General features: G+C 44.5%; 1 protein-coding gene across 11 annotated transcripts in view; it reads left to right on the forward strand.

Moving 5' to 3' along the window:
- LOC119498206 (zinc finger protein 521-like) overlaps positions 1-24,217 on the forward strand; it is a 102,807-nt gene that overhangs the window by 44,153 nt on the left and 34,437 nt on the right. For 8 of the 11 annotated variants that reach the window (XM_037786819.1, XM_037786822.1, XM_037786820.1 and 5 more), the window contains 3 exons: positions 847-4,367; positions 4,531-4,615; positions 4,936-4,968. In XM_037786819.1, coding sequence (XP_037642747.1) covers positions 1,203-4,367; positions 4,531-4,615; positions 4,936-4,968 — 3,283 coding nt within the window. In that variant the 5' untranslated portion in view covers positions 847-1,202. The remainder of the gene's footprint in view (positions 1-846; positions 4,368-4,530; positions 4,616-4,935; positions 4,969-24,217) is intronic. The other 3 variants (XM_037786814.1, XM_037786815.1, XM_037786816.1) reach the window with 3 other exon arrangements.

Below are 24,217 nucleotides of genomic sequence, written 5' to 3' on the forward strand. Positions count from 1 at the left end.
TACCCACTCGCTTGTCTCCCCCTATCCGTTTCCCCTCCACCCTCCTCTCTGCATCAGCACATGTACGGCACATCCATCCATCCTGTATCAGTTGCCTCACGGCTCAGCGCAGACTGCACAGACAAATATGATAATAATGCATATTCTATAATCTGATATCTATTGACTAATGTTCTGAAAGGCCCATGTTTCATGAAAATCATCTGTTTTGCAGCGGAGGCTTCCTATAGGCTATGCATAGCTGTGCTCTAAATTGCACATTTAATCTTCTCCTTCACTCTTGAGAACTGCTTTTTTCCTCTGTATTTTTTTTTTCTCTTGTCTTAAGGTCATTTCAAGGGCTCTTGTTTTTCAAAAAATATTCGAGTAATTGTTCAGGGAATAATAGAAATGTTCTAATTTACCTCATGCCGGGTTTACATCCTAAAGTACACCCATTGTCTTGTGTTGGCTTTAAATGTCAGAGAGATTGTGTTTTGAGTCACAGTGGGCTAAGCCATTACACGGCCACATACAAGGTTAATTGTGGTAAAAGTATTTCCACTTATTCTCTTCTCTAATTATACTTTAAATTGCATATTTAAGTGTAACTTTTTAGATAACACCTAAGGAGAGGTATTGTTTCCACTGAAGAAAAAGTGGTCCAAGTTGCGAAGAATTCTAAATTCGTACCACAACCTTATAATTACTATGACAAATAACACCACGGTGGCCCATCTTTTCTATTCGAAAGAGGGAGACAAATGAGTTGCTAATACAGTCTTGCAAAACACCTCCCTGACTCGCTCTCTCCTTCTCTCTCCATTTATTCCCTCCTCTTTTCCCTCTTTCTGTCTTCTTCTCCAGACGGCGCTGATCTTGAGGATGACCCATCATGTTCTTGGCCGGCATCATCTCCCTCCAGTAAGGATCAGACTTCTCCGGGACACTGCGAGGACTATGATTTTGGCGAGGATGAAGGGGGCCCTGGCCTGCCATACCCATGCCAGTTCTGCGACAAGTCTTTCAGCCGCTTAAGCTTCCTCAAGCGTCACGAACAGAGCCACGGGGATAAACTCCCTTTCAGCTGCACCTTCTGCAGTCGCTTGTTCAAGCACAAGCGCAGTCGAGATCGACACGTGAAGCTGCACACCGGCGACAAGAAGTACCACTGTGGAGAGTGTGACTCCGCCTTTTCCCGCAGTGATCACCTCAAAATCCACATGAAAACTCACGCCTCGAACAAACCCCACAAGTGCCCCGTGTGCCGCCGAGGCTTCCTCTCCTCCAGCTCCCTCCACGGCCACATGCAAGTTCACGAAAGGGGCAAAGATGGCAGCGGCTCGAGCCTCTCTAGATCTGACGAATGGAAGCTGAAAGAAACTCGCAAGTGCAGCCGTTGTGAGGAGGGCTTTGATGTCCCAGAGGAGCTCCAGAGGCACATCTCAGAGTGCCACCCTGAATGCTCTCCGTCCGAGGATGGAGGCCTGGGTGCCACCCTGCAGTGCATTTACTGCCATGAGCCCTTCAGTGATGAGGGCACCCTGCTGACTCACATCGACCAGGCCCATAGCCGAGACAGGAAGGGCCACACCTGTGCTATCTGCTCCGAGCACTTTCTGTCTGTCGAGGACCTCTACTCTCACATGGACATCCACCAGCTCCCCGAATCCAGTAACCATAGCAACAGCCCTTCTTTGCTGACTGTGGGCTACACCTCTGTCTCCAGCACCACTCCTGACTCCAACCTCTCAGTCGACAGCTCCACGATGGTGGAGACAGCACCACCTGTGCCCAAGGCGAGGGGGAGGAGAAAGAGGGCCGCTCAGAACACATCAGACATGGGAGGACGCGGCTCCAAACAGCCTAAAGTCTCCTACAGTTGCATCTACTGCAACAAGCAAGTATTCTCCAGTTTGGCTGTGCTTCAAATTCACCTGCGGACAATGCACCTTGACAAACCAGAGCAGGCTCACACTTGCCAGTTTTGTTTGGAGGTTCTACCCTCTTTGCTAAATCTAAATGAACATCTTAAGCAGGTCCACAACGCAGAAGACCACGCTGCCCTGTTAGTCAGCTTGCCTGATCCCCTCCTTCAGTGTAACTTCTGTCCTGAGGTATTAACCGACCTCAACGCCCTCCAGGAACACATTCGCTGCTCCCACGGCTTTCCCAGTCCTGTGGCAAAGGAGAGCAACGCCTTCTTCTGCCCCCAATGCTTCATGGGGTTCTTGACAGAGAATACCTTGGAGGAGCATGTTCGTCAGACTCACTGTGACGGGGGAAGCCTGCGCTTCGACTCCCCCCTGGCTGTAACTCCCAAGGAGTCTATAGTAGAGGTGTACTCCTGTTCGTACTGCACCAACTCCCCCATATTCAACAGTGTTCTGAAGCTCAACAAACACATCAAGGAGAACCACAAGAACATTCCACTGGCACTTAACTACATCAACAACGGAAAGAAATCCCTGCGCACCCTCAGCCCTTCATCTCCAATATCCGTGGAACAAACCATGCTGAAACAAGGCAGCTCGGCCTCACGCACTACCAGTGAGTTCATATGTAATCAGTGTGGAGCCAAGTACACCAGTCTAGACCTTTTCCAGACTCACCTAAAAACTCATCTGGATGGCATGCAGCCTCAACTCACCTGCCCACAGTGCAACAAAGAGTTCCCCAACCAAGAGTCCCTGTTGAAGCACGTGACAATTCACTTCACTATTACCTCCACGTATTACATCTGTGAGAGCTGCGACAAGCAGTTCACTTCAGTGGACGACCTGCAGAAGCACCTACTGGACATGCACACCTTTGTGTTCTTTCGTTGCACTTTGTGTCAGGAGGTGTTTGACTCGAAGGTGTCCACTCAGCTCCACCTCGCCGTCAAGCACAGCAATGAGAAAAAGGTGTACCGCTGCACCTCCTGCAACTGGGACTTCAGGCACGAGACTGACCTGCAGCTACACGTCAAACACAGCCATCTGGAAAACCAGGGCCGCGCCCACCGCTGCATTTTTTGCGGGGAGTCTTTTGGCACGGAGGTGGAGTTGCAGTGCCACATCACAACCCACAGCAAGAAGTATAACTGCCGCTTCTGCAGTAAGGCCTTCCACGCCATCGTCCTTTTGGAGAAGCATTTGAGGGAGAAACACTGTGTGTTTGAGGGAAAGGCGCAGAACTGTGGTGCTAATGGCTCTACTGTAATTGGTGGGGACAGCCAGCCTAAAGAAGATGCCGAGCTACATGGTCTCCTGACTAACAGCCATGGTCCAGGGGCTGTGGTAGGATCCGTGGTGGAGACTCACAACAGCCATGATGGAAGCGAGGAAGAGGTGGACACTGCAGATCCCATGTTTGGTTGTGACATCTGCGGGGCGTCTTACACCATGGACTCGCTTCTCACCAACCACCAGTTGAGGGACCACAATATACGCCCTGGCGAAAGTGCCATGATGAAAAGGAAAGCTGACATGATTAAGGGCACCCACAAGTGCAATGTCTGCTCCCGCACCTTCTTCTCTGAGCCTGGGCTGAGGGAACATATGCAGACCCACCTTGGGCCTGTCAAACACTATATGTGCCCCATCTGCGGGGAGCGCTTCCCTTCCTTGCTCACCCTGACTGAGCACAAGGTCACCCATAGCAAGAGTCTGGACACGGGCAGCTGCCGCATTTGTAAGATGCCACTGCATAGCGAGGAGGACTTCCTGGAGCATTGCCAGATGCACCCTGACCTGAGGAACTCCCTGACAGGTTTCCGCTGCGTGGTGTGCATGCAGACAGTCACCTCTACGTTGGAGCTCAAGATCCACGGTACCTTCCACATGCAAAAGACCGGCACCATGTCCGGCAACCACCAACCCGTGGGCCGCAATATCATCTCTCATAACCATCAGCAGCACCAGCAGCACCACCTACAAAAACCTTTCAAGTGCGCCTCTTGCCTGAAAGATTTCCGGTCCAAACTAGACCTGGTGAAGCTGGACATCAACGGACTGCCTTACGGACTCTGCGCGTCCTGCGTGACGGCAGCCGGCTCCAAGAGCTCCAGTCCGACGGTGAACGGAGGAAGGCAACAACAGCAGCAGCACGGCAGAGCCACCACTCCGGCGACAACCACAGCCGCGTGGATCCAAGGGGAGAGCCTCAGCCCCGGAGACGGGAAAGGCAAAGCCGTCTCGTCGTCATCTTCATCCTGTTCTACATCCTCATTGTCCGCTGCCAAGACACGATGCTCCAGCTGTAATGTGAAGTTTGAGACCGAAGCAGAGTTGCAAAACCACATCCAGACGGTGCATCGGGAGCAGGCTGGGGACAGCAACGGCGGGCAGCTCAAGACCCCCCAGGTGTCCCCCATGCCCAGAACCAGTCCTTCACAAACTGAAGAGGTATGGTTAATTAGTGTTGTATTGAATGGGGTTGAATAGTTCATGGTAACATGCTGAGGTTCACAATTTGTTTAGTATTGATATGTTAACTTGGTAAAATATAGGTGTAATATGATTCTTAATTTGAAGTTAATAATCCCTTTCCTGTTGGTCTTATTTTCAGAAGAAGACCTACCAGTGCATCAAATGTCAGATGGTGTTCTACAGTGAATGGGACATCCAAGTTCACGTGGCCAACCACATGCTGGGTAGGAAATAACTCTTTTTGTTTCATTCATTATGGTCTGTGTGACAGTGATTGTGTAGCAAATATGTTTTTTACATTGTAGCATAAATTTAATCAATGTGGCTTTAAGGTGTGCGATTTAAATGTTAGCGGGAATGATTTTGTGTGAGCATCATCGATACAATATACAAATCATTATGGAAAAAATTCACCAAATTTCACAAGTATTTGATTTAAATGATTTAAATCAATTTCAGACATAGTCTTTTTTTAAAAAGGTGTATCACATACTGAGGACTGATGTGATATATGTAATAAAATATTTGACCCTGTCTCATTCAGGCTCACAAGTATCTGGATCACATCACCAAATAGGTGGAATTATTTTAATATTTTGACCATCGATTGCATCCCCAGTGTTGTGCATTTATAAACCCAATCATCTCCCCATCATTTCCCCCATGCATGTGAATGGTATAAAATAGTACGTGTGCATGCTTGTGGAGCAGAATCTCTCCACTTCAAACCACTCTGTACGGAGGTAGTTTGAAGTAGTGGAAACATACAGATTATTGAAATATTAAAATACCCAAACAACTGTTTAAAAAATTCCGAAATATTATTTTTGAAAAATCTCCACATTGCTGCTGTACATTATTTTGTTTGTTTGTTTATTGTGCCCCCTCACTTAAGTAGTCTGTTCAGATGACTGAGATCTGAATACAACATTTTTGGTAAAATACTTTCATGCTCTCTGCATTTAATGACGTCAAATCAACTGAAAAAATGGATATTTGATTTTATTACATTGTGTATCATCACCAAATTATTCCAAATTTCTCATTTTCTTTCACACAGATTCTTTAAAGAAAAGAGTGCTGGTGTAAGACTAACCTCCACATTTTCAAAACGTCTTTTACTTTTGGTTTTGTCATTTGTATGCAGGCAGAATAATTTGTAGAGAACAGACAATTGGAAAACAGGTTTTCTTGCCTGCAGTAAGTAGGCGTCTGAATTCCGGTCTCACGTTCCTTTATTCATTCATTTATTCAGCTCGTTTGGCGGCTCTTTCATTACACTGCATTATCTGTTGTCTTCAGTGGGAGAGAGACTCATTGATCTGGAACCAAACCGCCTCTCTGTTTGGGACACGCTTCTAGGCGCAGGTGAATTTAAACACGGTGGGCAATTCTATCAGGACCGGTAGGCAATTCTATCAGGGACCCACTGTTTGTGCATAAACAATCAGAAGCATGTGATTTGTGATTTTGATGCCTCGGTGTATTTGCAAAGGAGAGAGACGAGCCGAGAGTGTGTAGGTGTGTATTTTGTATTCATCTTTGCGATCTGCTCACCCACTATTCTACTGGGGGTGCCTAATACAGTACCATGCCAGCATTAGTCCTTTCTCTCGCAAAGGCAGGCACGGAGCACACTGGGAGGGTAGAAAACAAACCCCCCTACTGGTTATTTTATGTCTGTCAGCCGCACAAGCACACAGTTCCCCCGTAATAGTGGAATTCAGACAGCTTAAGATAACAGGAGGATAGGTGATTGGGTTATTGTCTGATGTCTTACTTCTCTGATATGCCGTTGCTTTGTATTCAACATGATCACGGGTTTCATCAGGCTCCTCAAAAGGGTTTCTGCTCCATGCATTCGTTTTGTGATCTCTAAAATATGGGGAAAACAGAACTCGTCGTAATGAAAATTTGGTAGAAAGATGAAGTTGTCAAGAAGGGACTGCGTTTTGTGAAACAAAGAAACGAAAAGGGAATACATTTGACTGAAGGGGTATAAATGTATGCGCCAGCTTAGTAACGTTGATCTCTTGGTTTTATATAGCTTCTGAAGTATTGGTCCCTTTTCATGTAGAATGGGGTTAAATTCAATCCAGCCTGTAATCACTGCAAAGCCAATTTGGGCCAAAAACACAGAAAAAAATACTCATTAGGAAAAGCTCTAAATACCTTCTCTACTGAAAAGGGGACACTTTCTCCTTTTAATGGCCATCTGCACAGGAGAGGGGAAACAGGGGGCTGGGGTCATCTCCGCTCAGCTGTCAGCGTTATTAGCGTAGGTAATGGAGCAGACGCTGGATTCATAGGGGTGTTGTTTTCATCCATGCCCCGCTCTGTGGTGTCAGTTCACACTGATAACTCTATATATAGTGATGTGCCGTGACATAACCGTAGTGCTAAGTGTATGGAACAACAAAACCTGAGCCTGTCTCATCCAGACAAGTCCATATTAGCTGCCTTTTGTAACACAATAGTCTCCTCAAACCCAAGTGCACTCAGCCTCCACCCATCGGCCCGAGGTGCTGCCTCTTCTGTACGACTGCCAGCGCATTTTGATGCATGGATATTAAGCTCAGACGATGACGGTCCTGCTTCAGACATTAAGCACAGCTCCGGTGCCCAGCTACTCGACATTTACTATGATAATAGAGGTAAATGAAAGGGAAAGGAGGTGGCCGTGGGTGCAGAGGGGGTGTGTTGCAGACCAGCCCCAGCCAAGCCTGTGAACGGCCCCACGTGTTTTAAGATGGAGGCCGCAGCCTGCTAGGGCCCAGATGGATCAGTACACATTTGCTGTACAGCTGGTCGCTCTGTTTGGGGACCTGGTGTGATACTCCTATGGAGAAAAAAATGATATCGCCACCATCCAAGGAGCAATTTAATAGCAGGCCAGAAGACAGCTGGCCACTCTTTAGTTTAGAGTTTTTTTGGCATGGCTCACTTACAGAATTGAGGGTGTCCGATTTTTCTCTAGAGACACACAGATTTATACAGCTTTCAGCTGCTGCAGTCACTATCAAACCTTTTTATTTCTATTTTTTTTTAGATTAGAAAACAAATCTGTCCTGCAGTTCAATTTGCCGTATTGATGTGTAGTAATTGCATCGGAAAGCAATATTTAAAATCACAGTGCTTTCACAAAGTCGTCTGGTTTTTTTTTTTAAGAGGACCTTTGAAGGTCTTTCATTGACACAAAAGCCTGTTTGGTTTTATCAGCATGCCATCATGCCGCCCCATTGCTTCACTTTGACCCCTCTGTAAACTATGACATTTGGAGCCTCATGGGGGGCACGTTTGGCCCATTTATCGCACTGTTTCAAATGTCCCTGTGTGGATTTTCAGACATGTTTTGAAGCACGGGCTCTGTCTTAAAGGGTTTTAAAGGTGAAAAGGGTTTTTGCTTTCCCGTTATATCCGCTTTCAATCCAATTCTCGTCCCACTCCTGTCCATTCCAAGCAGCTACTGCCAAGGTGGCAGCGCTCAGAAGGACAGTTGTAAACAAAACAAACCAAACCCCATCCCAGAAAAGTGCTTTTTGGGGTCACCTCTACGGATTTTTTTTGGGCTGGTGACAGCACCGAGCTCGAAGCCAAGTCAGGGAGGAGCCTTCTCTCGCAGAGAGGAGCCGGTGGCCCGGTCGGCCCAGGCAGAGGGGGGCACTGGAGGGGTGGAAAGGTTCGGGGGCGGAGAGGGAAAGGCACATTTGCTGTACAGCTGGCCGCTCTGTGTGAAGCAGGCACTGTGGGCCGTTACAGAGCTGGAGAGGAGAGCGAGTGAGAGGCCTTTAGCTCTCCTCTAGTTTCTCCTCCTCCTCTCTGTTCTCCTTTCCCCCTCTCTCAGGCCTATCTATCTCACCATTTTCCTCTGCCTCGCTATCTAGCCCTCACATTTTCATATTAACTGTGCTCCAACCTGGCAAAACGCACTGCGCTGGCTGTCAGTGGGGGAACAGACAGGAGGCACACTGTAACAGTATTTGAAGCTGGAAGGCTCGTTTTGTTTCTTGCTAAGGGCCACAAATTATCCTTGACACATATCCTCTTGTCTTGGGCCCCAAGAGCAACTTGGCCAGTGTATGTTGATTACATGGTCTCCATCACTGTCTCTGCCCTGGTGGCAACACATTTACTAGTCCATTAAGTGCTTCTTTTTTTTACTCCTGGTGCATAAACAGAATTTGGTATTTTTATTCTTTTGTTTCTTTCCCTATAATCCTCTTTGATTAGCTATGTCTGTTGGTGTTCCCTCCGTTTCTGGGACTCATTCATAGAGCGCACACACACACATGTAATCTGCTAACAAACATGGCCAAACACTCCTCATTTGACTCCTAGGGGGCTGGATCAGAGTCAGAACTCAATAGACAACACGGCACAGGAACAGGATCAATCTTATGAAATAAATAAGAGAACAGGCTTGGACCAGCCAGTGGAAACAAAGGGAAACCATGCGTGCCATATACCGAGTGTGATATCTGCCTGCTTTTATTAATTGGTGATTAATAACGCCTCTCTGTTCGTTAGCGCAGTCACCTCCCGTGCAGCCAAGTGTGTTGCTGCTAATATGCAATTATGCGCACCTTACTGCTCGTTACATTATACCTCTCCCTGACTAATGTGGCGTCCATGAGGAGAATAGAAAACGGAGTGAGCTGCAAAAAACAGCTATCAATACGATTCTCACATTCACTGTGTTACCTACCTGTCTGGATGGAAAACAAAAAAAAAAAAAAAAGAAGTTTCTTACAAATTCCTCAATGTAACCAGGAGACTGCATTAAAAGTTTTACAGCATTGCAGAGATTTGAGAGACTGTTTTGCTCTTCCTGGTGTTTTTGTTGTAAAGCAGAGGTAATTGACATCACCATGGGGATGCTCTGTTGCTAGGCCAGACAAGCTCAGGCTGATGTGGTCCTTATCTATTGATTTTCCTGACATTTCCCCACACTTCACAGACTAGGCCAACATGTGAGAAAATATCTGATGCTCTCAGTTCATACAGCCTGTTTGTACAAACTCGGAGCGAACACTTGCTGCCCCTTGCTGCATTGCAATTGGTGGGTTGATGTCACCATGGTGATTCGGGGGCAAATTGCTTTCAGTGATTGGTTGAACTGTGCTCATTTGTTGAGCTAATCATTCTAAAGCATAAATTACCATTAGTGTAATATACTAAGGACATTTACTCAAGTACTGTACTTGAGTACAATTTTGACATACTTGTATTTTACTTCAGTATTTCCATTCTATGCTACTTTATACTTCTTCTCTACTACATTTCAGCAGGAAATATTGTACTTTTTACTCTACTACGTGTATTTGACACTTACAGTTACTCTTAACATAAAAAAACCCGTGATATGATGCAGTACTATACTACTAATCTACCCAGTAGTGTACAATATATCTAAAAGTAGCTCCACATTGACCAACTACAACATTAAAATGCTCTTACATGTAGAACTGCAACAATTAATCGATTGGTTGTCAACTATTAAATTGATCGCCAACTTTTTTTATAATTGATTAATCGGTTTGAGTAATTTTTCCTGCTTCTTAAATGTGAATATTTCCTGGTTTCTTTACTCCTCTATGACGGTAAACTGAGTATCTGTGAGTTGTGGACAAAACAAGACATTTTGAGGACGTCATCTTGGGCTTTGGGAAACACTGATTGTCATTTTTCACCATTTTCTGACATTTTGTAGACGAAACAATTAATCAATTACTTGAGAAAATAATCAACAATGAAAATAACCGTTAGTTGCAGCCCTACTTAAGTGTATTAGTTAATGATAAAAACAGAATAATATAATATTATATAATAATATAACACTGCAGAATGAGTACTTTTACTTTTGACACTTTAAGTACATTTTGCTGTTAATACGTCTGTACTTCTACTGAAGTCACATTTTGAAATAAAGACTTTTACTTGTAATGGTGCATCTTTAGACCATGGTATTTCTACTTTTACTTAAGTAAAGGATCTGAGTATTTCTACCACTTCCACTGTAAATTACAAACTACATACAATAGTACAGATTTGTTTAAATCCTACAAATTTTCTTTGAATTTAAAGACATCGTGTACTTTTAGAAACCTCCTGTGCGAGACTAGTCGGGGACTTGGGCGACCTGAATAAAGGTAGGCTCTTCCTGTGCTTCTGGCTATGTTTTATTGATATACAGGAGGGATGTCTCCTTTAGAGTGTTAATGCCAACCCTTGTTCTGAAGTGAAGCCCATAAATACTGGATGATCAGAATTAACCTCTGCATTACTCCACCTCCCCATGGTCTCCGGGATGTCACCGAGGCCGTAGGTGCATGCGCACCCCTGGTCTGATGGGGTTGCTTAGCAGTCTGACTGGAGGGGGGCTTATGGGAGAAGTGCAAACAGACAGTCCTGCCTTAGTAAAGGTCAGAGCTGCAACCTACACCTCTCAAATCCCAGCCCGGCCCTGATGGGACCAGGTTCCAAGCGTGCCTAGAGATGCTTGTGGTAAGGGAGAATTAGAGCAATGTGCTACTGCTGAGCTGCATTGCTTTTAGTGGTTGTCAGCACCAATACTAGTGTGACAGATTTGATCTAACTTTGTGTAGTGGCTCTTACTTGGTGTGTTTTTGGAATGACATGCACGCCGGGACGCCAGTAGCTCTCATATGCTACCGCATAGGAAAGAGTCTCAGTGTTGATCTCGAAATTGTTGTTAAGTACGCTTCATAGGTGTAGAGAGGTTTGTTTTAGAATACAAACACACTCCGAAAGAGTACCCCCAAAAAGTTTTAGCTCTCTTTATGGTGCACAATGGTGGTTTTACAAAGTACCATGTAACGAATTACTATCCTCATCGAACTTTGGCGGTGTGAATGGCAGACAGGGGAGGAGAGGGGAGGGGGATAGGGTTCTGAAAGGCCCCCCAGCGTCAAAGCCTTAATAATCATGTGAGCAGCGCTGGACTTCATTACCCTCCTGTTCGACAGGCCGAGTGCCAGCCTGGATTGCTGGCTGGCTGTGGCAAGGTCAACGGCGGAGGAAAAACCAGTTACTGTGTTACTCTGGAGCGGAATGGAGAGGGGCGGCCATCTGTCAGCTCAGGCCTGCCATACCCGCAGAGCAAATGGACACGGGCGGCCAGAGGAGAGGCCACAGACACCCATAGAGCTAAACCCAGTGAGCATAACACTGAGGCATCGACACAGATCCAGCCAAAGAGATGGGCCTTGGTACCACTAAAACACATATATACACACACACACACACGCGCGCATAGCGGAGAAGATAAGGCTATCTCCAAGAAATTTGGCAGCAGGTTGTGTGTGTTTATGCATGTTTGTTTTTAGTGTCAGCGCACTATTGGGCCCCTACTGTTTTAAGTCCAGATGGCAAACCATTTGATAAAAGTTGATAAAAGTTTTGCTGGGCTTGCCAACGGTAAATGTTTTAATCATAGTGTTATTTTATGAAGACAAACTCCTTGTGAACTAAGTGCAGAAAATGCTATCATCGCCTTTAGACCACATTTTTCATTACAGCAGGGACCACAGGCAAGTCAGATATCTGGTGGAAGCAACATGTTTTCTTCCTAACGACAATAAAAACACCGCTATTATATACACTCTATATATACTCAGATGTCACGCACGTTTTTAGTGTTTCACCTTGCTGGCTGTTTGTCGGCGTCTGAGTCGCAGCGACCCTCTCTGTGAGGACCTTTACGATGCCCTCTGGCCAAAGTGGAAGAACCCTGTGGAATGTTCCAAAGCTCTCTAATAGGTTTCAGGTGCTGCGGGCCACCGGCCAGCCCCCCGCCATTACCCCACTCTGTGTGTCTTGTGTGATAGGACTCCCCGCTCAACACTCAAAGCACCGCCATTTCTCCTCTAAAGGAGAAGAGGGCAGAGCTACGAAATGGATACCCGTCGTTGTTTACTGCAAAAATTCACTTTGAGCCTCTCAATGAAAATTTCAGTTTCTCTTACACATATGGTGGAAGTTGCAAGGATGCAATTTGCATCTCTTCCACTCAGCACAGCTAAAGTTCCTCCTTGTTTTCCCTCCTGCACCGAGAGAACCGACCCCCCGGCTTGAGCGTCAACATGCTCCGGAAAACAGGGGAGATGGTCTTGGGCGATTCCCCCCACCCCCTCTTCCACATTAATGGAAATCACACAGGAACTCCCTGGATGAAAGCTTTATTAGTTATTAAGGTTTAATGTTGATATCAGTGCTTATATGTTTACTGGAGTGCGCGGTGCTGCTGATGTGGAATTGTCAGAGAGGTGCAGATTTAGTAAGGAATTAGTGTACACCCAGGATTTAATTAAGGGGATCTATTTCCATCTTGTTAGAAAGAGATAATGTGAGTACTGCATGCATCATAGGTTACCATATTAAATGCTGCTGCTTCCTGTAACAGCGTAATATCCACTACAGTAGTGCTTGTAGATTATATAGAGAGGAAACAACAATCTATACTTGGCTGGAAGAACTGTAGCTTAAAGACAAGCACATGAGCTCTCAATTTAAAATGATATTACGTCGTATTTGTGTCTTCTTTCCAAGTGCAATCACAATGCTAAAACACATTCATTAAAATGTAAAACGCTCACACTTCCACTTTTTATCGTACGTCTCATTCAATTTCCAGCGTGACGGCAGAGTGTGAACACCGAAGCGACGTGGCCTCTTTGTCTCTCCATTTGTCCCACCGCCGCCTAGAGACGCAAACCTTAAGCCACTCACTCTCTGATTAATCTTTAACATTTATAATTACTAATTAAGTTAGTAAGAGATTTTTAATGTAGTCCTCCTTCAATGGGGAGCAGAGAGGACAACAGATCATTAGCTTCAATAATGAACGCGGACGAGACAGATAATGGCCTATGATAGGTGAATACTGACAGTTGTATTAAATGAGGCGAGTATATGGGAAATGCTGTAGCACTTCGCGGATTCAAAGGCACTGGGACGTGAGGTGATGAAGTATGCCAGTGACTCAAGAAAGGCTTTAAAGTATGAGGGAATCTTAGAGATACTAATTAAAACATATATCTATAATACAGTCAGGTCTATATTAGCATGCTGTGTGCATCATATAATGTATATCTGCAGTGGTAATTGTGTCAACCCCAGTTTCAAGTACAAATTTTATTTATTCATCCACTCTGGTTTCATTGAGTTTTTGGTCTCCCTAATGTCTTCGGTGTATCTCATTATCACATTATTACATTAGTGTCTGCATTATACTGGTGGCTGTAAGTTGCTGCCCATTAAAAGAGTCATTTCATCTCCGTTTTTTTTTTTTTTTTTACCTTAACGACGATGCTACTCTGGCACATTCCGCGAGCCTTCCCCACTTTGGGGGAAGGTGCTTATGCCATAATGATTATTATCATTAAGAAGATATTAATGTGCTTAGTGTTTGCGACCCAGCTGCTCATCATGGCCTGAGCTCCCTGTCGGGGAGTGGAAGGAGAGCCTCTGCCAAAACGGACAGTGCACGTAGGCCGCCGCCCACCTGTCCAGAGGTTTCAGGGTCAGTGGAGGTCACACCCACCTACCTCCCTGCCCTCTGCCGAACCGGAGGAGGGATGGCTCCCAACATCAAATTGGAGGAGATGAATTGTGGGATGAAGTTAAAAAGCGCTACAGAGTGAATTCAAGTCATTGTAAGCACCTTCCTCATATAAAATATCAGCATACATATTAATTATAGTTATGTTACTCTGCTGTGAGGGTTGTGGATTTCCCCGCAGAGATTCATGGCACATAATAATTATTCATTGAATTTCAATCTTGCTATTATTTCAGGCTGTTCCGGCAGTAGAACACTAACATTAGATTTTTTATGTATTAAATCAGAGTTTTATAAATAAGTTGTTTAGTTTCCTTTAGATTAATTAATCAAAAAGTATACAAAATGTTCACCTTTTTTGTATTCTAAATGGAGCTGTAACAATTAATTAATTAGTTGTCAATAGGGCTGTCAATCCACTAAACTATTTAATCGCAATTAATCGTATGATTGTCCATGATTAATTGCAAATTAATTTCACATTTTTTATCAGTTCAAAATGTATTTTAAAGGGAGATTTGTCAAGTATTTAATACTCTTATCAACATGGTTAAATATGCTTGCTTTATGCAAATGTATGTATATATTATTGGAAATCAATTAACAACACAAATTAATGACAAAAATTGTCCAGAAACCCTCACAGGTACTGCATTTAGCATAAAAAATATGCTCAAATCATAACATGGCAAACTCAAGTCCAACAGGCAACAATAGCTGTCAGTGTGTCAGTGTGCTGACTTGACTATGACTTGCCCCAAACTGCATGTGATTATCATAAAGTGGGCATGTCTGTAAAGAGGAGACTCGTGGGTACCCATAGAACCCATTTTTATTCACATATCTTGAGGTCAGAGGTCAAGGAACCCCTTTGAAAATAGCCAAGCCTGTATTTCCTTCAAAAACTTTAGCTCAAGTTGGGAGCGTTATTTAGCCTCCTTTTGCAAAAAGCTCGTATGATATGGTTGGTACCAATGGATTCATTTGGTTTTCTAGTTTCATATGATGTCAGTATCTTCCCTCTTGCTTTAAAACTGAGCCTGCTATAATCTAAAAATCACAAGTTGGGTTAATGTGTTAAAGAAATTAGTGCTGTTAAAATGTGTTATTATGGTATTAACTTTGACAGCCCCAGTTATCAACTAATAAATTAATCAGCAACTATTTTGATAATCGGTTTGAGTACATTTTTAAGAAAAAATAGTAAAAATTCTCTGATTCCAGCTCCTTAAATGTGAATATTTTCTGGTTTCTTTACTCTATGACGGATTAATCATCCATGAAAATAATCGTTAGTTGCATCCCTAATTCTAAAAGAGGTACAGTGGCAGGATGTGTTGTGATGACTCCTGTTATGAAGCCTCACATACAGATAGACGGCAGCGTGGGGCTGAAGGCAGCCTGGCTCAGCCTCCTCTAGTCTCTCAGTTTCAAATTGCTGCTTCATTAGGGCTTGGAAAAGAAACCCATGGTTACATTTAATCAAACGAATCGGTATGGCAGACCCACATAATCAATCACAATCCTTATCCAATATGCTACATTCTGTAACTACCAAGCTGGCTTGGAGAAAAGTCAATTATGGCCCCTTCTCTCTCTGCTCCTCTGCCGGGGTTGCTGTGATATTATACTGTTTCTGCAGTTGTTTTCATTATGCAAACATGGACTGTGTGCATCTAGCCTTTTCCTATTCATACAGTCATTTCCTAGTTTCCCTTTTTATACGGCTAGTTCTTGCATGATACACGGACTGGGGGTTTGTTGGGGAGTATGATGTGCCATATCTGGAATAATCAAATTAACTATTAATGATTTTTGCTCTCCAACCAACACTTGTGTTACACAGTGGGCTGCAGTCAGTGATGTTGTTCATATTTCGTATGTTTCGTGTCCATATGGATCTGTTCTCACTGTCTCTCTCTGTATGAAATCGTTTACAGTTCTACTTTCGCACCCCCCGTATCCCTGAGTATTCATATGAATGCAAACAGGCACACGCACGCCCACACACAAACACTGTAAACACCTACTGTACGCACACGCACTCATCACTCAATCCATCAATCTGTTTTCTCTCCTTTGCTCGTCTTGTGTGTTCTTTCTTCCCTGCCTTTTTAACGCTCAGCCCTCGCGCGCAATCAACGTGCTCGGCGTAATACACACGAGCGAGTAAAACACACACAGGCACGCACAACACAAGGTAGCTAGGTTGGTGGGGGCCGTGGCTGCAGCTCTTCTGCGCAGTCCCAGAGTGGCTCCCGGGGCTCGGCTGCCAGTTGTTTGCCAGCGTCTCCGGGTGGAATTCATTCAAATTAAAGCGGTGGAATGAGGCCCGAGTCCCAGAATGCCTCGTCCCTCTCCTTCATCAGCATTCCGCCGATGAGAGTAATTAAAGCAGAAATTAATTCTGCTGTAAGCAGAGGAGCCACAGAATAACTGATATTAGAGGCTGGATGATGAATGCTTGGCATCAAGGGAGGTCTCAGGGGAAGAAGGGGAAATTCACAGATCTCTTTTTCTTTCTTTCTTTTCTTTCTTTTTCTTTCCATCGTTCCACTTTGGCTCTCTTTTGCTTTCTTTGCCCACTCCTGTGTTTTTATGTTGTCTACATTCCCCACGTCTATGCATTCCCATCTATGCGTCTGCTCACTATTTGCCCCTTCTCATCTTTACATTTCTTTCATCCTCTGTCGCAACATTTGTCCTTCCGTGGCGCCTAAAGATTGCCACAGAGAGCCAAAGCCATTGGTTTTAAGCATGACTGAAGACATCGCCGCTAAGCCGCCTCTGCTCAGTAACAGTATTTCACATTCTGTCAGCACTGGTGCTCTCATTTTCAGTCAACAGGCATATTAGAGTGTACTGATGCTGCAAATGCAAGCGCTTTGTTGTTCGTCAACAGAAGCCAAAATGGAGAGTGCTTCCAGGTGAATACCAGGGGCTCGCTATTAAGTGTCACAGAATGAAATATAAATCAATCTAATTGTTAATCAGAATGTGAGCAACCACAGAAATACATAATTATTGAATTAGACCATGTATGTAGAGTGGCTCGGAGCTAAACATGGTGTATTATTTTCAAGACAAACTGTCTTTTTTTCCCAGGCAGAGTTTGAGATTGAACCTTGAAGCTCTCCAGATGATGTGATATTCTACCCAGGATGATTCAATGATCCCCCCCATGTCCCCCGACGCTTTATTTTTGGAATAGCACATCTTTAGCAAGAGCAGTCACAAGACTGAAAGACAAACAAGTGAACTCATGAAACACTGAGGGTGGATGAGGCTGTCAGTGAGACTGTTTTCCTCTCTTAGAATCAAATGGAATTGAACAAAGGTTAGCTCTTTGGGGCTTTATGGTAATGTGATATACGATGCTGCCATGGAATTTGCCAATGCATGTCTTCGCACTGTCTGACTCCAAGGAGGGAGTGAATGGTAATTACGCTGACCTCTGCCCCTCCCTCTCTTATTCTGCCCTCTGGGTAAAAAGCCCGAGGAGGTAATAAACAATAGATAGATTTGTCTTGTTTGTGTTGCAGCTGCTGCACTCTTAATGACACACGAGATTGGTCTCTATTTTGAAAATAATACATGCCAAGATCTGCAGGTAGTTGTATTGCATTTTTAATTGGTTTGTGCGAGAATATCTCAATCAGATGTAAATGAATGGAAGCTCAACCTGAGAGTTACTGACTGTTATTAAGAATTTATCAGGCTGGCGTTGAGTTGAAACACAGAATGAATGATTAGAAACCATAAAGGGCCCAAATACAGAGGAGACAGGCTGAACCAACTCTGAACCTGTTGATGAGGCCAGATAGAGAGGCTGAGAAGCAGAGGAAAGACTTCGCTAGCAGTGCCCAGTAATGCTTAGTCTTATGGGGACAGACAGGCTGTATTTTCCCTGCTGTTTTCAACTGGAAGTTGTTACTGTTGATACGTAGTACATGCCACATGGTAAGAGACAACAGAACGACTCACCATACCTCTAATGCCGATTATTTAAATGATATATATAGGGCTGGGAAATATGATATATATCATGAAAACGACATAAAAATGTCTATTGTATATATTTTTCTATATCGTTTCTATCTTGATATAGGCTAGGCCTATATTTATTTATTTTTCTCTATAATTTCACTTAAACTGTTATGTTCATTTTGCACCCAAGTTCTTAATTACATGAGAAAATACTCAAATTAAGTATATTTGATTCACACAGGAGTATACACAAATAGGTTTACCATGTGGTTCTTTCATATAGACAATTTATTTATTGAATTATAAGAAAACATGCTATATTGTGATATATATCATCATCAAGATATGAAATGACCTGTATTGTGATAGAAGATTTTGGCCATATTGCCCAGCCCTATATGTATATATATATTCTAAAATACGAGATTAAGGCAAGGCGATAATTCAATATGATAATTTATTATCTTTCAATGGAATCATGTCGTGATGAAATCGTGTATCGAGATATCGTGATACACAATTCCGTCATCTAAATTGATAATAACAAGCACATACTAACTCAACTTTCTCTGAAAATCGAATCATTTTGCACTAAAGTTCTTAATTCATTTAGAAAATACTCAGTACTTTTCATTTGTCAAGCATTTAATTCACACAGGAGTGTACAAAAATAGGCATTACCCATAGACTGTATATAAGAAGTGGACATTATCACCGTGACGTCACCCATTGGTTTGTGCACTGTGGTTTTGAAGCCTCAAGTTTGGTATTTTGGCCGTTGCCATCTTTGCTTTTTACAATCAGAGCTGACACGAGAGGGGGCAGCTAAGTACAACTGAAAGCTGAATAACGCCGTGGTAGCGACCTGTTAATCACAAGGTAGCCACGCCATAAAGCATATCCTGCTTTATGGTCTATTTGACTCTAAATGGGACCATAATTTATTAAATGAACATCATGCTGTATTGAAGAAGACTTGAAACTAGCGACTGAGACCATAAACTCATGTTCACAATGTTTACTGAGGTAATAAATCAAGTGAGAAGTAGGGTCATTTTCTCATAGACTTCTATACAATCTGACTTCTTTTTGCAACCAGAAGAGTCGCCCCCTGCTGGCTGTTAGAGAGAATGCAGGTTTAAGGCACTTCCACACTGGCTTCACTTTTCAGGTCAGGAGTTGCCCACTGGCTTTACCATGTGGTTATTTCATATAGACTATTTATTTATTGAATTACCAGAAAACATGCTATATCGTCATATATATCGTTATCGAGATATGAAATTGCATATATTGTGATAGGAGATTTTGGCCATGTCACCCAACCTTATACGAGATATACTTTTTGGAATTTGCCATATGAACTTCATCAGAAAACACTTGGAAAAAACATAAGTTTGTGCCTTAAAAAAACAAGTTATTTTATGAGCAACCATGTTACAGTATCACAAACAAACTCAATAGTAATGCCTGATGCGCTGAACCTTAATGCCAGTATTCAATATGGGAGAAAAATAGCTAGAATTCATTAAGAAACTCGAAAACATCATATTATTCCACTCCAAATCTTCCATGTCATTTGGCTGTTTCTCCTTCCGCTCCTTCTTTTGGAAAGATGATATGAAGCATGAAGCAGAAATAGTAATCGTACAGTAAAGGCATTTCCTCTAAATTATTTAGTAATGGTGCCTTTTTATAGATGCAGGGTTTACCTATGGCCCTTACTAAAAGCTTGGTACACAGCAGCAGTTTTCCAGAGTGTATCTCTGCAGTGGATCATATTGCTGTACTGCATGATATCTCTCTCTCTATCATTCAGAATGGCGATGCCGTTATGAAAAGGGAGGGCATATCTTGATGTCTGCCATCCTGGAAATGGCAGCGGCATTGTTTGTTTGTCTACTTTGTTCCGCACACCAATAAAAATACACTCAAAATGAAACCTCGGTGTAACGATGACCTTAAACGCAATGACACTCTTTCCCATAACATTGTCCTGTCCAATAGTCCAGAACTCCCCAAGAGGCCTTACAGCAAGTCTAGGAGGAACCAAATGAGAGAGAAATCGATTACTTTCCTCTCTCCACTGTCTCTGCCCTGGCTGAATTACTGAAACAAGATGCTGCACTTAGAGGAGTCTTTGGAGAGGCAGAGGGAGAGAGAATGAGATGTGGGGGAAGAGAGAGAAACACTTTTAGGGACATGGGTGCCATTTAGACTAGGACCATCTTCTCACAGAAAGCCACTAAAAGCAGTGAATGATCCTCTTCCTGTCCCTGGCTGGGAGGCGGTGAGCCTCCTGTGGTTAAGTGAATACACTCAGGTTTGAGGTCAAAGCAAGATCATTAAAAAGAATATTAATTTCTGAAGTCCAAGCATAACAATCATGCACCTATGACTGCATCAACTCATCCTTAAGTTGAGCTATCGCAGTTACGGTGCGTCCACAAGCATGAGACCAGCAGGCCACATGGACACAATCTGATGTTTTTCAGATTTCCTAATGTCAAATGGGTGTTGTTTAACATCCACACCAGGTTTTATTGTCTGAACTATGAAGATGAAAATGAATCCCGCTCGTTTGGTAGACAGAACGTGGTGCTTAAGGGACCCAATCCCTGTAAGTGCCATTAAGTGGAAATTGCCGTTCACATATTCCAGTGGTTTGATTAATTACACTCTCTCATGTGCTTTCATAAAGGCCCAATGAAATATGGGGAGCAAATTGCATTGTGTTCCTGTATCCTGTTATGTAAAAGCAGTTTAATTATTGACACATGTTTTGCCACCTGGCAGGGGGAAAGGATGGTCGGACATGAATAGAAATCATACAATAGATAGTCACGGACGGGTAGAGCTAGCACTCGAGATGCCATGTGTTTCCGTATGTGCGACTCATTTCGCGTCCCCGTCTTCACCTCGCCTCAGGTTCTCCCGCTGACTCGGAGCAGAGAGCAGACGTGATCAGCTGGATATGTCACAGTTGCAAGGGAAAGCATTTTGTGAAAGTGACTGCACTTTAAAAAACCTGTTTAACTTTGTGCGGCAGGACTGCTTTTTGAAAGGTCTCTTCTAATAAATATGTAGTTAAGGAGATATTTTGTGAAGGCTACGCAGTCTCTCTGGGGGATTAAAAGATCACTGCTGGCTTTGTGTGATATCTTAAGATAGCTCTTTTTGATCAGAGCACAGGCTTAGACACTGCTTAGTTACTGACACACTTTGAACTCGAGGAAGCAGTGTAGGAAGACAACAATCACATTTGCAGTTTTAACATAAATGTCTTTATTTCGCCCTTTTTTCTTTGTTCCTGGGCAGTGTTTTTCCAAGAGCAGTGCCCTCTACTGCCACGGAGACTAAATAACACCAGAGCGTCGGGGCAGTGCTTCCCGTCTGTGGTAGCCAGTAGTACTTAGGCTCCACTCTACTCTGTATTCTACAGTGTATGTGGAGGTATTAGCTCATAAAACCCTCCTACTGTCATATGAACCCACTGCTGTCCCTGAGCTCCATATGAACAGCAGGGCTCTGATACTTAGTCCCAAGCTGTTCCTGTTTGCCCAAAACGATCAGGCCTGGCCTCGTGCTCTCTACCTGATCTAGTTGACTGGGCTGTGTAAGTTAGGTAGGCAGTCCCTGTCTCTATCCCCCCCTCCTCCCTCCCAATATGCACTTGGACCCGAGCTCAGGCTGCACCTTTTGTGTTCCACAGGGATAGGGGGGCCAGATGGAGGAATTTGATTAACCAGCAGTGGAGGACCAAATGTTCAATTGGATACAGAACCAGTTGGAAGGCGGGAGGGAGCGAGGGATGAGGCAGGGTAGAGGGAGAAATCTAAAATGGCTGGTCATGTGCGCCGGCCAACACTTTCCAAAGGGGAGCCCGTACAGACACTGAGGTGTAGTAATGCAGAAGCCCTTTTCCAAGTACCAGCTGGGCCTTTTAGGAGCCTCTATCCCCACAGCAGACACTCGGCAGCCTCCGAGCAGCTTGACTTTACCATATGTGGAACTTTTTTATGCTCCACCTGGTTTCCCCAGGGGACCTGTGCCGCTGGGACGCCGGAGGCAGGTGAATTGCTCTTAATGCAAGGCACTGAATCACTGGGCCAACAACATGAGGGAAGTGCCTAGGGAGAGGAAATGGATCTGCAGAAAGGCTGGCGCGGACTGGCGCGACCTTGGAGCTACAGTAGTGCCCGCTGCGGAGCAGAAAACGAGGCCGTGTGACGTGCCATTTTGCCTCACACCTCCACTTTGATCATATTCACTCAATACACACATTTCTGAAATTGTGTATCATTTTACAAAGTGGAAGTTTATCCATTTGTAAACCTTCCTCAGCCTCTGTTTATAGCTTCTGCACCAGTACCTGAGTTTCTCCCTGTCTCTCCCATTGCCCTTTTAGCTGTTTCATTATTAATATCTATTGATATAAACTTCGCAGTATTGGTTTAGTAAATTGCAGCATGACTGTATTCTGCTATACAGTATTTTTGTCACAATCTAATATTCGCATGCAAATCTTAATTTACTCAGCAACATCAGCTGTTATACCTCTGGTTGGTGATACATTATTTTTCCTCACATAGTTTGAGAGTCCAGAGCATCAGGACAGGTAGGTCAGATGAGGGAGACAGTGGGGGTGTGGTCACTCTCCTGCCTGCACCTGTCTCACCGAGTCTGTGGCACAAAGCCAGAGGTCAGGGGTCACCACGGGGGGCTGTCAAGGTCAAAGGTTTATCACTCTCCGAGGGGTCCTGGAGCCATCACTCAGACCCTACAGTACACACGATCTGCCCAGTTGAGTTTTTTTTCTTCCCCCACTTTTTCTAATCCTTCCAAATGGCTCGGGCAAAACTCCTGACAGCAGCAAGAGAAACAAACTGTGGGGTGTGGAGCTCTAAGCCATCAGCTGGAGATTTCACTTTGAAAAGATTCCCTTTTACTCACTGCCCTTTTCCACCAATCAGAGGGCCCGCCAGAGTCCAGGCACCCAGAGCAGCTGCCCTCTGACCCTGCCAGTGGTTGTTGGTTTATTTTGTTTGGGCATTTTAGAGACGATGGGGCTGCTTTTGACAGGTCAGGCAGCAGGACTTGGATGAGGTCTTTAGCAAAGACGGCCAGAGGAGGGAGAATTTCACAGCTCGAGAAAAGACTCAAGCTACCCCTCGCTGGTGTTGCAGTTCCAGTATTGCGCTCATATCGCTGGAGCCGTTGTCATATACAGCGAGACATGTGGAAAATGGCCCATTTTGGGGGGAAAAGAGGGGCCATTCATGCAAAGTCAATTCCATCAAGCGGACAGAAATTCCTCGATACCCCTGTTTATGCAGCTGTGCCCTCTGATCGAATTACACCAGCCCTCTTGCAACACCCACGCCTCCTTCTGCCCCCACCCACCCTCCTCTGACGGTGCCAGGAGCCTCAGATGGGTCTCCCATTCACCGGGGAGAATGGGAGAGGTGAAAAGGCACGAGGGGGCACGTAACCCAGAGTTACACCTACCCGCCGCCGTAATTGGGGCAAAGCCACGGTGCTTCCATGGGTCAGAGCAGGGGCCTGTCATGTGAGGGGCGCGTTGGGGCGGGCAAAGGAGGCACATCCCCGGAGAAGTACTAACCGTCATGCTGTAGCACCAACTCTGACAGACCGCAGGGAATGGACCCGCCGCATCGAGCCTGTCAGCTGTTCCAGCAGCGCAGAGTGATCGCGGAGCCCTCCGCTGGGACTGCATTACTGAAGGCTTTTCTTCTCTGCCTCTGTTTTATTTTTTTGGGGTGGGGAGGGCGAGTCTGTGTGCGAGAGGGGGTGTTGAGGGGTATAATTGAGAGCACAGAGGGAGCTTCGTCTCTCCATCTTATGATTTGGAGGTGAAGACAAGCGCCCTCGGGGGCCCCCTGTCAGAGCTTTTGGGCGCGCTCAGTGCAGACTTCAATAAAAACACACAAAAAGAATTCCCCCACAAGGGCGCCTGGCTGAATCGCTGACGCCAATGTAAAAGATTCCGTTTTCTGTGAATCATTTAGTACGCGACCCTGAGCTCTCTACGCAACGTGACAATAACAGGAAACCCCCCTCTGTCCTCCTTATCGGGGAAAAATGAAAATTTCAACGAACCAAAAGAATGTCGAATTATTTCTTTCACACGTACAATTTCGCACATCGATCACCCTCTGCCACTCCTCCATTTTTCCTCTTCCCCTCCCACCTCTCACTCCTCTTTCCTTTTTTTTCCCCCCTCTCACTGTATTCCTGT

Source organism: Sebastes umbrosus, chromosome 12, assembly GCF_015220745.1.
Source record: "Sebastes umbrosus isolate fSebUmb1 chromosome 12, fSebUmb1.pri, whole genome shotgun sequence".
In the NCBI taxonomy this organism is placed as follows: Eukaryota; Metazoa; Chordata; class Actinopteri; order Perciformes; family Sebastidae; genus Sebastes; species Sebastes umbrosus.